At 38.7% G+C, this 13,499-nt stretch overlaps 1 protein-coding gene across 7 annotated transcripts in view; it reads left to right on the forward strand.

Moving 5' to 3' along the window:
* The window catches only part of GRK4 (G protein-coupled receptor kinase 4), a 43,631-nt gene that overhangs the window by 1,754 nt on the left and 28,378 nt on the right, over window positions 1-13,499 (forward strand). For 6 of the 7 annotated variants that reach the window (XM_030009063.1, XM_030009072.1, XM_041123526.1 and 3 more), the window contains exons 2-3: window positions 9,189-9,275; window positions 9,946-10,058. In XM_030009063.1, coding sequence (XP_029864923.1) covers window positions 9,189-9,275; window positions 9,946-10,058 — 200 coding nt within the window. Of the gene's footprint in view, window positions 1-9,188; window positions 9,276-9,945; window positions 10,059-13,499 lie in introns of those variants that run through there. The other variant, XM_041123538.1, reaches the window with a different exon arrangement.

Below are 13,499 nucleotides of genomic sequence, written 5' to 3' on the forward strand. Positions count from 1 at the left end.
GACCAAACAAGATATTTTAATGAACTAAATGAAAGTCTGACAGCAACTGATGTGAAGAAGATCAGTTCTACCTGATGTGAAACTTATAAAAGTAATGGTAACAAGCTGTTACTCTTTTGTACCTTCAGTTGGCCTGGGGTCTTTTGTGTAAGCATGCACAAAAATGTGATTTCTGGCTTTGAAACTCTAAAACTCCATTGATCAATTGATAGAAGGTCTTTTACCTTGTCAGGTCTGAGTTCCTGTGCATGGGGTACTTTTTACATCACGTTTTTCAAAACGCTTCTTGAAATGAAAGTATTTTCTGTTTGTTGCATGCTCTGGCTGGTCTGGGAATGTCTGGTTTGCTCCATCTCTCAGGACCATTCCATAAAATCCCTGTCCCAGCTCTATTCTTTTGTGCCCAGTAGACTCCAAGGGAATGGAATTTGCAAAGTTAGTATGTGAGGTAGATATTTTACTGAAAAATATTCTTTGCTAAATGGACCTCACAATTGGGACAGAAGAGCAGACTTTCAATTGACCTTTTCCTTCCCACATTCGTATTATCTCACTTTAGACTGTATGGAGAGGTGGGATAGCATGGAAAAGTGCAGAATTACTGTTTCTCATGGAAGAAGGCAAAATCCTAAGCTAGTATAAAATAGGAGCTTCACTTACTTTCATGTATAGACTTGAGCTACATCAGTAATCCTTTTTCCAATTCTTCAGTGTGTTAAAGGTTGGGTAAGAGAAGGTGTTGACCTGGATAAATATTTCAGTTGTAAAAGCAAAAGAAATAAGATGTGAACTACTGTGCTCTTATTTTATAGTTTTCAGTGGCATGTTGAAAGAAATCAGTGTAGGCTCAGTTATGGCTTGCATAGGTCAGTCTCAGTCTAACTTGAGATTCCTTCATGATAAAGATGAGACTAGACAAAGTTTGTACTCTTGAAAGCATCTTACAAAGCCTTTTACCCTAGAGATATGTCATCTTCATTTTGCAAATACAGAAACTGAATTAAAGATGTTGTTTACTTGTCCTCATCTGGTGAAAGGGTATGGCAGAGGCTTAATGAGAATTCAGAAGTGCCTGGTAAATAACACCAAGTCTAAACAAATCATACCTGAGCACATAAACCAGACCTAACAGTCAAAATTATGATCCCAGATTTGTACTCATCATTTTCCTCTAATTTTAGGTAGTCTAATACTTCTGGATGTCGGTATTGTTAGGATGTGAACATCATTTGGGTTTTACATTTGTAGGTGTGCAGAATTAGCACACCTTGAACAGCTAGGTTCATGTCTACTGTTTAATTCTGATTTGATATGTAGACAGTAAATTTGATCTATGTAATTAGAGAGCTAGGAACTAACTAGTGTGCTTAGACAAAATGCATCTCACACTGCTACTTTCTTCTCCTACAGAATAAAAACAAAGTGGTATTGCTGTCTATTTCTAGACTACCTACCTTCTACCATCTCAATAATAGTGTTACTGTTAATTTATTTCATTAGAGGCGTGAATCTTCTAATCCAATTTGCATGTGATAACATCAGTTTGTAAGAGTTCACCAGTCACATTTTTCAGGCCAGATCAAACTGTGGCTTCCCCCCAGCCTCAAAACTTCAAATTTTGTCTTATGATGCGATTCTCTAAGAGGATTTTTCAAACCTTTTCATAAAACAGATTATTTTAATAGAAGCCTGTCTCTTTCCAATAAAGACTTGTAATATCTCTCTGTAGCAACTACAACACTTGTTTATGTGAAGAAGGAAAGCTATGAGGATTCCTTATCTTCTTTTAATGTGGCTTTGTAAATAATCAAATGCCAGTTCTTCGCACATGTGGGTGTTAGTGATGGCTCATAATATATGACTCTTGCACGTACCTACTACTAGAAAATATTGTGATGACACAAAGTACTTTATGGATGAAAGATTAAGGACTCAGGAGCTATACTGGGAGTTTTTTTCTTTCCTTGTCCACTTTTCTAGTTGACCTGCTCATGCTGAGAGCTAACCTGTCCATGGAGGGGTTTGCCTCTGTGTGAAAACTGGAGTGCAAAGTGTTCTGGGATTCCCCGTCCTGGTTTTCTGGGATAAGTGGCCTTCTGTGCCAATCCAGTTCTTTCCTCTTGTGCATACATTGCTTTTTGAGGGAAATCTGTATGTGAGAAAGAAAAACGGAAAACTTCCTCTTAAGGTGAAGCCAATGGTGGAACAAGCACAAGTGACTCAGTAGAAAAACAAGACATTATAAGGCAAACTCAAAGTTGATCTTATGATCACTGAAGTGCAGCAACTGAGATAGAAAAACAGGTAAGTGTTAAATGATAGCGATGTAAGATGGTGCAAAAGCTTGCAATTTCATGATCTCCTTACTCAGATTTTCACATACAGTGATTTTTATGTGTAGAAGAATGATGTACAGCAATATGACTTCTAGTTTTATGTTAGAGCAGAGGAATTAACACATTCATTTTTTCTGAGCAGAAATATCTTTGAAATGAGTATCTCTTGAAGGACATTGAAGAATTTATCCCATCAATGGGGACAATAATAAATATAAACTAGGTTATTCTGAAAAAAATCTGAAAGTTCACAAAAAAGTATTTTTATTTTATATTCACTTTTCTCTTTATTTATATTTGTATCTTCTGGTTTTCGTAGTTATGTCGATCACTCTCAATAAATCCTTTGAGTATATGTAAGCCCCAAATTCATTTCAGTATCCCACACATAGTCTGTGAAGTTTTGAAGGAAAGAAATTAATTGCTGTATGTTTTAAACTACTTAGGAGCCTTCCTTTTTTCATTGTCTAAAGTAATAGTCTCCAAAAATACGTCCAAAGGGTAGATCTGTAGTTCCTTTGAAGTCAATGGCAGTATACTCCAATTGAGGATCCATGCCAAGCGTATGTTTTAAACATACCTGGTCCATTTGCATCCACTTTAAAATTCATTTGTACCGCTCTGGCAGGAGCAGTTTGTGAATGAGAATTGGGTCTGCTGTTAAGCATATAATATCCTCTATGTCACGATTGATTTAGCCTAAATTAAGATCATGCCTCAAGCAAATTTTCCCCCAAGCTCTTAGTTGTATTGGTTCTAGCCTGTGGTTGCAGAATGGGTAAGATAGTTTCCAACTGGATCCATGAACCAATCTAGGGTATGTGGGTTGTTGTGGTGGTTTTTTTTCTATGTTGCTGGGTGTTTTGGGTTTGGGGTTTCCTTCCCAAAATTAGTTTTCAGATGGATCAGCAAGCTCCTGCAGATTTGATAATTGTTAGGTGCAGCCCAAAGATGGAGTTAGCAGGAACCTTTCAGTAACAGAATGTGATTGCAGTTTGGCTTAAGCAAATCCTGAAAGATACTTGTTTCAGAATTGAAATTGTATTAGTGTAGCACTCTTCACAAAAAATAAACAGTCCACTCAAATTGTGTTTTATCTGTCTAGGTTTAAAAATAACTGGAATAATTCTGCAAGCGAAATACATCCTACTTTTGCTTGCAGTATAAGGTAATAATTCAGTATTGTAATGGTGATACATAGGCAGATATCCTGTTATGTGTACATTTGTGACTAGGAGGAAAATTCTAAGGAGATTGCTCAGATTACTGCAGTCTGGCTTTCAAACTTTACTAAAATCTTTAATTATTTAAGGAGTGTGGACAAGTGGGAAATCAAGGCACACTCATACACCAGCACCAAATATGAATTTTAACGTGAGAGTGCTGTGAGTTTTTGCAGTTGCTGTTATTTTTTTCTGTTCTTCCCTTATTTGCCTCCTATGTTCTATTGCACTCCCTTATTGCATTGTGCTTTGAATTGCTGTAAACTCATTGTGGCAGGAAGCATGTCTTCCTGTGTTTGTACAGAATTATGCACAATGTCTGCCTTTTTGTCCTTTATTTAATGAACTGTAAGAAGAATGCATGTGGGCATGTTGGAATCTAAATAATTACATTTACTAAATAAATATAACATGAGAGGTCTAGTTATTGATACACGCTGCTGCTTTGGTTATTTCAAAAGTGGCAATTATAACTAGAGGTTTCACAATCTGCTTAAAAGAATTTTACCTCTTTTCTATCTGTTGCAGTCTTGCTGTGCCATCATGATAAAAAAAAAAAAATCCTTGTTTGTCAAGGAGTTGTCTGTAAAATTGGAGTTTTCTTACTGTTCCCCCCCCCCCCCCCCCCCCCCCCCCCCCCCCCCCCCCCCCCCCCCCCCCCCGAATCCTGTTCATTAAGTTGTTATAGACATATCAAAATGAAATGGATACACAGATGTTACATTGTTTGAGTGCAAGATTAGGTTAATAAATTCTGGTTCAGATTAGTTACATTTACCTGAGTTGATACAAGACTTTCATACCTAATTTCTGGAGAAGTGCAGAAGCTGTTCAGCATGTATGCACTAGCATTCTTAAATGTGCACATGATTACTGGAATTGTATATAGAGTTGATGTGAAGAACCAGTTGTTCAAGTGGTTATAGCTGTAGGAACAATAAATAATTGTGCATATAAACAAGCTGCACAAATGTTCACATAGATACCTGGGGTTTTTAACTGCTTACAGTGTTACTGCTCTAACAGCCAGATGGGCAAGAGGACTCAAGCATTACCTTGCTGAAGTCTGACTCTAGGCACTTGAATCCAGGAGTGTGAGGAATATTATCTTAATAATGCTATAACAATCTGTAATCTATAGGTATTTTTTATGTGTTTATTTATTGAACTGCTTGTATTTTTTCTTCTGTTTGTGTTCAGAAATGCCTTGGCCTTTTTAATGCTGAAGAGTTAGGTGCCTACCTTGCGCTGAAACCTGAACTTTCACTAGGTGATTCTGGTAAACTTGCTGAGAGCCAGCCAGATTATATATATCATACTTCTGGGGAAAAAAAAATCTTTCTCCATATAAAAGAGATGCCACTCTGTTAAACCTAGTTGTTAAGCTGTGACCAGGCTTGTTTTTCAAGGAACTGAGATGTCAAAATATATATCTGACCTGCGCAATGGAGAAGGTTGCAGAGACCCCACGAAGCAGTATGTCTCTAGAACTGGAAGCATGACACCCTTCCTCAAGGTGATGGTATATGTGAACTTGTCTCCTAGCCTGAAGTTAGCGGTACGTCAGTGTTACCATTCTGATCTGAGGACCTGAGGTATTCTGCAGTGTTTTGTGTCTTGAAGGTGGATCTTGCACATTAAGGGCATACCATAAAAATTTGTTACTTAGTGGGCAGTGTTTTACAAATGTCTTCGTAGCATAAGGCCATAGTTAAACAGGAATGTTTTGATTTTTCAGTGAAAGGTTTTAATCGTTATCATGAGTGGTTTGAAGGAAAATGTGTCTGTAAGTAAGAGAAGATTTGAATTCATGTGAGTTTAAAATCTCTTAGGAAGCTTGCCTGCAGCTTTTTCTGCTTTGGGAAAGATGTAAGACAGTGTGTGTACCCAGATTATTCTCACACATCTCACTGTAGACGATGTAGAGCTTCTGCATCAATTCTTTTGCATTTTTCATTGAACAAATTGATTGATTTATACAGTTAAAGGCATGCTGTAAATTGTCTTCTTGTTGCAGTTTTCTGCTTTCAGAGCTTATCTGGGTGTGGTCTAGTATGAATTTCTCAGCTGGTATCTGACAATCTGGTTTGTGGAATCAGTTTTGCAAGAATGATGTTGTAAGCAACCATGCACCCCTAGTGCTCCGTAGCTGTGTGCTTCTCAACCACAGAGATACGTTACTTGCCTTTTACAGGCACAAAAGCTGAAGCATGGAGGTCCCTCAACAGCAAAATGCTGGAATCTCAGTGTCAGCATAGTAGCCACTGCATCTTACCACATATAGTCTGTGTACATTTATTAGCCAAAGATAGTACGATGCTTCTCACTATTTTCGTTCTGTAGGACAGAATCCAAGTTTTCTATCTCAAGGAAGACTGTCTAATAAAGTTCAGTGAACATTGTGCTCAGTGAAATGAGAGTCATGCTACAAATCCTGTCTGTAAGGAAGATCACTGTGGCTGTGGGAAGTCCATCGGATGACTTAAAAAATATTCGTATTTGTCTAAATCTGTTTCTGCACCAGATTGCTTTGTTTTGCCACAGCAGTTTCTTTTTTTGCAACTAGTTGTGTTTTTACTGATGAATAAGACTACCATCTTGCCTTACATGTTTTTCAAATATTTCTCTGAAGTTTAAAAAAAAAAGTTGAAGAATGAAAACATCTAAACATCTTTGCCATACCATATTGTAATGCAATGACCTAACTGAATTTAGTATGTATCTTTTTAAGAAGCGAAAACATCTGAAGAGGTAAATGCTGAAATTCTAACTGTAAGAAGTAATTTGGGGAGGAGAAGGTAAGGTTCTCACGTACCTGAAAATGTAATTGCAGTGTTTCTTCACTGTAATGGTATATTGCTGCATCCACCCTTCTCTTTGTAAAAGATGAGTCGCTTCAAGTTGGACATTGTTCTAGCCAGCAATTACATCTGAAAGAGGCAAAAGTGGTAATTTATCTGAACCACATAGGTCAACCATAAAGCAGATTAACCTAATGGCTTTGTTGCTCCTGTGTTAGAAAGTAAGCTGTTGGTCTTTCTGGAAGAATTCTATCTGCAGTATTTTAGAATGAGATCCAGAATAGAAGCTCTGAAATCAATATTAAGACACTTACAAACCACAACTATTATAATTTGATTTGATACTTCTTTTAAACTGCCTCAGAAATGGAAAAGGATTTTGCAATTAGGGAATAATACGACAAACAAATTGGCCTCCTCCCATAACTTTTACCAGAAATGGCTAATTTATCTGTAAATGATGTAGGTCATGCATTCTCTTTACATTATTGGGACATACAGACTTTTTCTGTGCATTTGCTGTAAATATAAGAACAGTCAGTTCAGAGAAAAGAGAGAGCATGTTGATTTAGTTGATACACAAGAATCAAGTGCTTAGGAGTATCATTAATAAATTATATGTAGTCTTTATTGACTTCTATAGGATGGTGAATTAAAGTGTATTCTAGCATGTGATCTCTTTTTGTAAAATGAAGTTCATAATGGTCACATAGTAAGTAACTGGCCAAATATTTGGGGCAAAATACAGCAGACTTTCTTGTGTTAGACTTGAAGTATAATGCTCCAGTGATCCTCTTTTTTGTTTTGGTTTGGGTGTTTTGGGGGTTTTTTTGGTTGTTGGCGGTTTTTTGGGTTTTTTTTTTGACAGTGCTTCAGACGATGTATGCTTGGTGTATATCACAGTTCACTTTTACTTCTTCCAAACAGCATTGTGGTATTAATTTGGGTCAGTTATCATTCTTGGTCAATACTGATTACACTGTGTCATGCACAAATGAGTCTTTCTGAGCAGTTTCTAACAGAATAAATTTAACTTCTGTGGACCTTGCAGCTTAGTGTAGTTTTCAGTTGCATGGTTAAAAATTAAGTTGACACTTCTGTCCGTTGTTTTTTGTGATCACATAATACTCTATACCCAGTCCTTTTCTATTTGTTGTATGTGTACAGGCTATCTATGTTAATATTCCTTGGTTTTGTTGGTGTTCAGTTCTGTTAGAAATGCTCTTTGCTCTGTGTGGTTTGATTTTTCTTCAAGTATATACTCAACCTCTTTTTAACATCAAAAATATTTTGTTAAATAGTTGGAGTTTATTTTAGTGATGCTGGTAATTATTGCTTCATGATTAGTTCTGGTACTGCATGAAGTATGAGGGAGGAAGTAGATTTGATATATTTGTATTCTAAAATATTTTGGAAAGAGAATGACTTACAAAGCAATATTAGGAAATAAAGTGCAGAAGGTTTTTTAGAGAGTAGGTATCAGTTCAAAGAATCTCTGCAAGCCAAATTTTTAAGGTTTTGTATTCCTTATTTGTTTACTCTTCTAGTGATACTAGAGAATGTTTTGTTGCAGCAGCACAGTGAGATGTTTGTGTTAGTAAAGATCATGTAAATTTGGTATGAGCTAAGGTACACTAAGCTCGGACTGCTCTGACTGCAATGGTGGGATTGTTCAAGAAGCTGTATGTTTGAGTGAAGAGGGGTTTTTTAATACATATTTTATTATTCTGAAGATGTTAGTTCCTTTCTCCCCAACGATTTAATTCTGAAAGAGTTGAGTACTATTTGCTGCTTGGTTTCTATTCGGGTTACATAGGGTAACTCCCTTCCTTTCTCTCCCATTGTGGTTAACGGTACATACTGCTTTGGTACAGTTAAAAGTTTCTGTGCAGTTTTGCTACTGTTCTGTCATGTGGAAACGCATCTGGCCATATCGCTTAGTAAAATCTTCTTTTAAAATATTTTGCAACACAAAAATTACTCTTCCGATGAAAAGTTTTGCAGTTAAAAATATATATATATGTTCCTGTATCTATCTCTGCTTTTTTGATAAGTATGCATATCTTCTGTAAATGGAATTGGCTTCTTCAGGTCAAAGTAATGTGCTAAAATTCCGGTTTAACATAGAAAATGGAGTACAGATATATATTTTGAGAAACAATGGGGAAAATACTGCAGTAGTTTTAAAAAAACAGTTTAATACTACTGCTGTGAAATCTGAAGCATTGAAAAGATCTGAATCCTGCAACAGCTAAGTTCTCCCTGGTATCCTTTATCCTCCTATAGTCTGGAATAAATGGTGTGTATTTGAGCAATGCCCACTCATTTATTAGTGGGGTCTACTCTTATTACTATTACTGCGCTTGAAAAGAGAAAGAGAATATTTATGTACAACTTAATTATCCAAAAATATGTTTAAGAACTTTGTTCTATGTATTTTATTGCTCAACTTTAACGTCTCCCATTCTTCACCATGGTTGAGAGATAGTTCTCAAATTTTTTTGGTTTCTGTCTTTGATGTTTCAGTTTTGTTTGTAATTTTCAGAATACCTAGATATTTGCCTTGTCTCTGCAGAGACATTCTGTATGCACAGCCAAAATGTGAAATATTTGTCTTGCAAAAGACTTTCTGCATTTTTTAGTTTTTCATATAAAAGTTCTTCTATATCAAGTTTGTTTGGATTTCCTTGTAGATGGATTTGTTTCTAGGCATGAAAAGTAGTCTGACAGATCTGTGCAGAAGTGACCTAATTTTATACTGTTAATGTTATGTTTAATTTTATTCTGATACAGTATTGTATTTTACATTACTCATATTTTTCTTCTAGGCAAACGGAGTGGGCGTAGTAAAAAATGGAAAGAGATGCTGAAGTTGCCACCTGTTAGTCATTGTGAAGGTATTAGATGCTCAATCGGTAGGTGTCCTGTAGAATGGTGTGTGTGGTTTTTTTTTAGAAGGAAGTGTAAGAGTTTGGTGGTGTTATCTGGAAGGATTCTGTCTTGCTTCTGAATGCTAATTAGCAAAAAAAAGCTATTAAAACTTTTAATGTGATGGAGAAGATAAATTTATAAGAAGATAAAAGCTCTATCACAGCTCCTTGTTTGTTAGAGGAAACTGCTCCTAAAGGATAAATCTACAAAGCCATGAATTAGAAAAAGGAATCATGTTGTAATTTGAATGACGTGGTAATATATTTCACTTTTTTTCTTAATGTCTTGTAATAATTTTTTAACTTTTTCTGTTATTATCTTGTATTACTCCTTACCAAACAATCTTGTTTGCTTTGGGATTGCTATTTCACAGTGTTGTTGCTTTCCACCCCCCAGCCTAAATGAAACTTAACCATACCATTTAATGTGTTTTTAATAAATGCGATAGGCTATAAGAGACAAAGGTGGCTGGAAGAGAGTGTTTCATTATTCTTTGGGATCATTGCATGTTTTTGATGTCTTGGCTAAATATGTTAATGTAAAATCTTCACATTTTAGTGAAGTTTTTCTGACCTATTCTCAAATGGGAGTAAGGACCATGCTATGACAAAGATAAAAATAAATAAATATATTTACTTACTATTTCTTTCTCAGAAAGAGACTATAACCAGCTTTGTGACAAACAGCCAATAGGAAGACTTCTCTTCAGACAGTTCTGTGATTCCAGACCAGATTTGAAAAGGTGCATTGAATTTCTGGATGCAGTGGTAAGCAGTGAGAAACTGGAGATGGGTATCAATAGGCAATAGCTCATACATCTTTGTTTGTAAAAAGTTTGATTTTTGTGCTGGTTTTGGCTGAGATAGAGTTAATTTTCTTCATTGTAGCTCATGCTGTGCTATGTTTTGGTTTTTTTACCAAAACAGTGTTGATAACAAGGATGTTTTAGTTATTGCTGAACAGTGATTACACAGCATCAAGGCCTTCTATTTTTCTCACGCTGCCCCACCAGTGAGTCAGCTGGGGGTGCACAAGAAGCTGGGAGGTGACACAGCTGGGACATCTGACCACAACAGACCAAAGGGATATTCCAGACCATATGATGTCACGATAAGCAATAAAACCTGGGGGAAATAAGCAGGAAGGGCTGAAGTTAATTATGGTGTTTGTCTTGCCAAGTAGCCGTTACGCATGATGATGAAGCCCTGCTTTCCTGGAAATGGTTAAATATCTGCCTGCCAATGGGAATCATAGAATGATTTGGGTTGGAAGGGACCTTAAAGATCATCTAGTTCCAACCCCCCTGCCATGGGCAGGGACACCTTCCACTAGACCAGGTTGCTCAAAGCCCCATCCAACCTGGCCTTGAACACTTCCAGGAATGGGGCATCCACAACCACTCTGGGCAACCTGTTCCAGTGCCTTACCACCTTCAGAGTAAAGAACTTCTTCCCTGCATCTAATCTAAATCTACCCTCTTTCAGTTTAAAGCCATTACCCCTTGTCCTATCACTACATGCCCTTGTAAAAAGTCCCTCTCCAGCTTTCTTGTAGGGCCCCTTTAGGTACTAGAAGGCTGCTGCAAGGTCTCCCTCTCTCCTTCTCTTCTCCAGGCTAAAAAACCCCAACTCTCTCAGCCTGTCTTCATAGGAGAGGTGCTCCAGCCCTCTGATCATCTTTGTGGCCCTCCTCTGGACTCATTCCAACAGGTCCATGTCTTTCTTCTGCTGGGGGCCCCAGAGCTGAATGCAGTACTCCAAGTCTCACAAGAGCAGAGTAGAGGGGCAGAATCACATCCCTTGACCTGCTGGTCACACTTCTTTTGATGCAGCCCAGGATATGGTTGGCTTTCTGGGCTGCAGGCGCATATTGCTGGGTCATGTTGAGCTTCTCGTCAACCAACACCCCCAAGCCCTTCTCCGCAGGGCTGCTCTCAATCCACTCATCAGCCAGCCTGTTTTTGTGTTTGGGATTGCCCCGACCCGTGTGCAGGACCTTGCACTTGGCCTTGTTGAACTTCATGAGTTTTTGTATGGGCCCACCTCTCAAGCCTGTCAAGGTCCCTCTGGATGGCATCCCTTCCCTCCAGCATGTCGACTGCACCACACAGCTTGGTGTCATCGGCAATCTTGCTGAGGGTGCACTCAATCCCGCTGTCCATGTCGCCAACAAAGGTGTTAAATAATGCTGGTTCCAGTAAGGACCCCTAAGGGACGCCACTCGTCACTGGTCTCCATGCAGACATTGAGCTGTTGACTGCACCTCTTTGAGTGTGACCACCCAGACAATTCCTTATCCACCGAGTGGTCCATCCGTCAAATCTGTATCTCTCCAGTATAGAGACAACCATGTCGTGCAGGACAGTGTCAAATGCTTTGCACAAGTCCAAGTAGATGACGTCAGTTGCGCTTCCCTCATCCACCAACACTGTAACCCCGTCATAGAAGGCCACCAAATGTATCAGGCACAGTTTGCCCTTAGTGAAGCCCTGGTGGCTGTCACCAGTCACCTCTTTGTTTTCCATGTGTCTTAGCATAGTTTCCAGGAGGATCTGCTCCATGATCTTGCTGGGCACAGAGGTGAGACTGACTGGCCTGTATTTCCCTAGGTCTTCCTTTTTTCCCTTTTACAAATGGGGGTTATTTTTCCCCTTTTCCAGTCACTGGGAACTTTACTGGACTGCTATGACTTTTCAAATGTGATGGAGAGTGCCTTAGCCACTTAATCTGCCAGTTCCCTTAGGACCCACGGATGCATCTTATCAGGTCCCATGGACTTGGGCACCTTCAGGTTCCTCAGATGGTCTCGGAGCTGATCTTCTCCGGTGGTGGGCAGTACTTCATTCTCCAAGTCCCTGCCTTTGCATTGTGTGACTTGGGCGGTGTGGCTGGAGCATTGCCTGGTGAAGACTGAGGGAAAAAAAATTCATTGAGTACCTCAGCCTTTTCCATGTCCCGGGTCACCAGGTCTCCTGTTTCTTTCAGAGAAGGCCCACATTTTCCCTAGTTTTCCTTTTATCACCAATGTACCTATAGAAGCTTTTCTTGTTGCCCTTGACAGCCCCAGCCAGATTTAATTCTATCAGTGCTTTAGCTTCCTAACCTGATCCCTGGCTGCTCAGACAATTTCTCTGTAATCCTCTGACGCTACCTGTCCTTGCTTCCACCCTCTGTAGGCTTCCTTTTCATGTTTGAGTTTCTCCAGGAGTATCTTGTTCACCCATGCAGGCCCCCTGGCATTTTTGCCAGGGGGAAGCGAATTAATTCCTTGCTTTGCTTTGCTTGTGTGTGCAGCTTTGCTTTATCTATTAAACTGTCTTTATCTCAATCCACAAGTTTTCTCTCTTCTACCCTTCTGATTATCGCTGGGAGGGAGTTAAAAACTTGCATGGAAGCCCTAGGCTAGACAGAATGTGCTAATTAAAAAAAGTACAATGGAGATGGAAAATTAGGGAACCATCTATGGAAGGAGAGAAACCAGATTTTAGAGACTAAGGGGAAAGGAAGTTTTTTGTCTTGATACATTTGCATCTTGCTATCTAACGCTAAAGAATGAGGAGAGGAAGGAAGTGTGCCCACAGCCATGTTTTGTAAAAAAATTCTCAGAGAAAACCCTCATGGGGAGGGGGAAAGTAATGAGAAGAGTAGGCAGGCACACAGCAGTCCTCAAGAGGAGAGAATAATAGCTCAGAGCTTTTTATTCTTTGTCCCGCATAGTTAATCCAAGCACAGTAAGATATAGACTTAAACTGAGATTGCTGCCAAAAGAACAGTTTTCCTCATCCCACCAATTTTTGTTCTTATATTCAGGGAACAAATGACCAAAGAAGATAGAAGTAGGGTAGTGCTGCTGTTTACATGTGTCCGAAATATCAGAGCAAGATGGCTCTGAAAGGTGCAGGATGTAAGGAAATACATGGGATTATTGTTGTGCCCCCACTTCACCATATCTTCCTTCCCCCTATGGGAGTATAAATTGAGGCACATGATCAGCTAAAAAGGAGCTTTAGTGTCAAGTAAGTAGAATTGCTTTATATTTGTCAATGAATCTTTGTGCAATTAGGCTTACTCCCCAGGTGCATTTCACTATACTTTTGTGACTCTTAGGAACTGTTCTAGCACCAAATTCCAGAGACCAGTTTGACAGTTGGACAGCTAGAATGGATTGAATGGAAGTCCAGAACAGCAGAGCTAAATATCCTGAAGTGA

Source organism: Aquila chrysaetos, chromosome 1, assembly GCF_900496995.4.
Source record: "Aquila chrysaetos chrysaetos chromosome 1, bAquChr1.4, whole genome shotgun sequence".
Taxonomy (NCBI): domain Eukaryota; kingdom Metazoa; phylum Chordata; class Aves; order Accipitriformes; family Accipitridae; genus Aquila; species Aquila chrysaetos.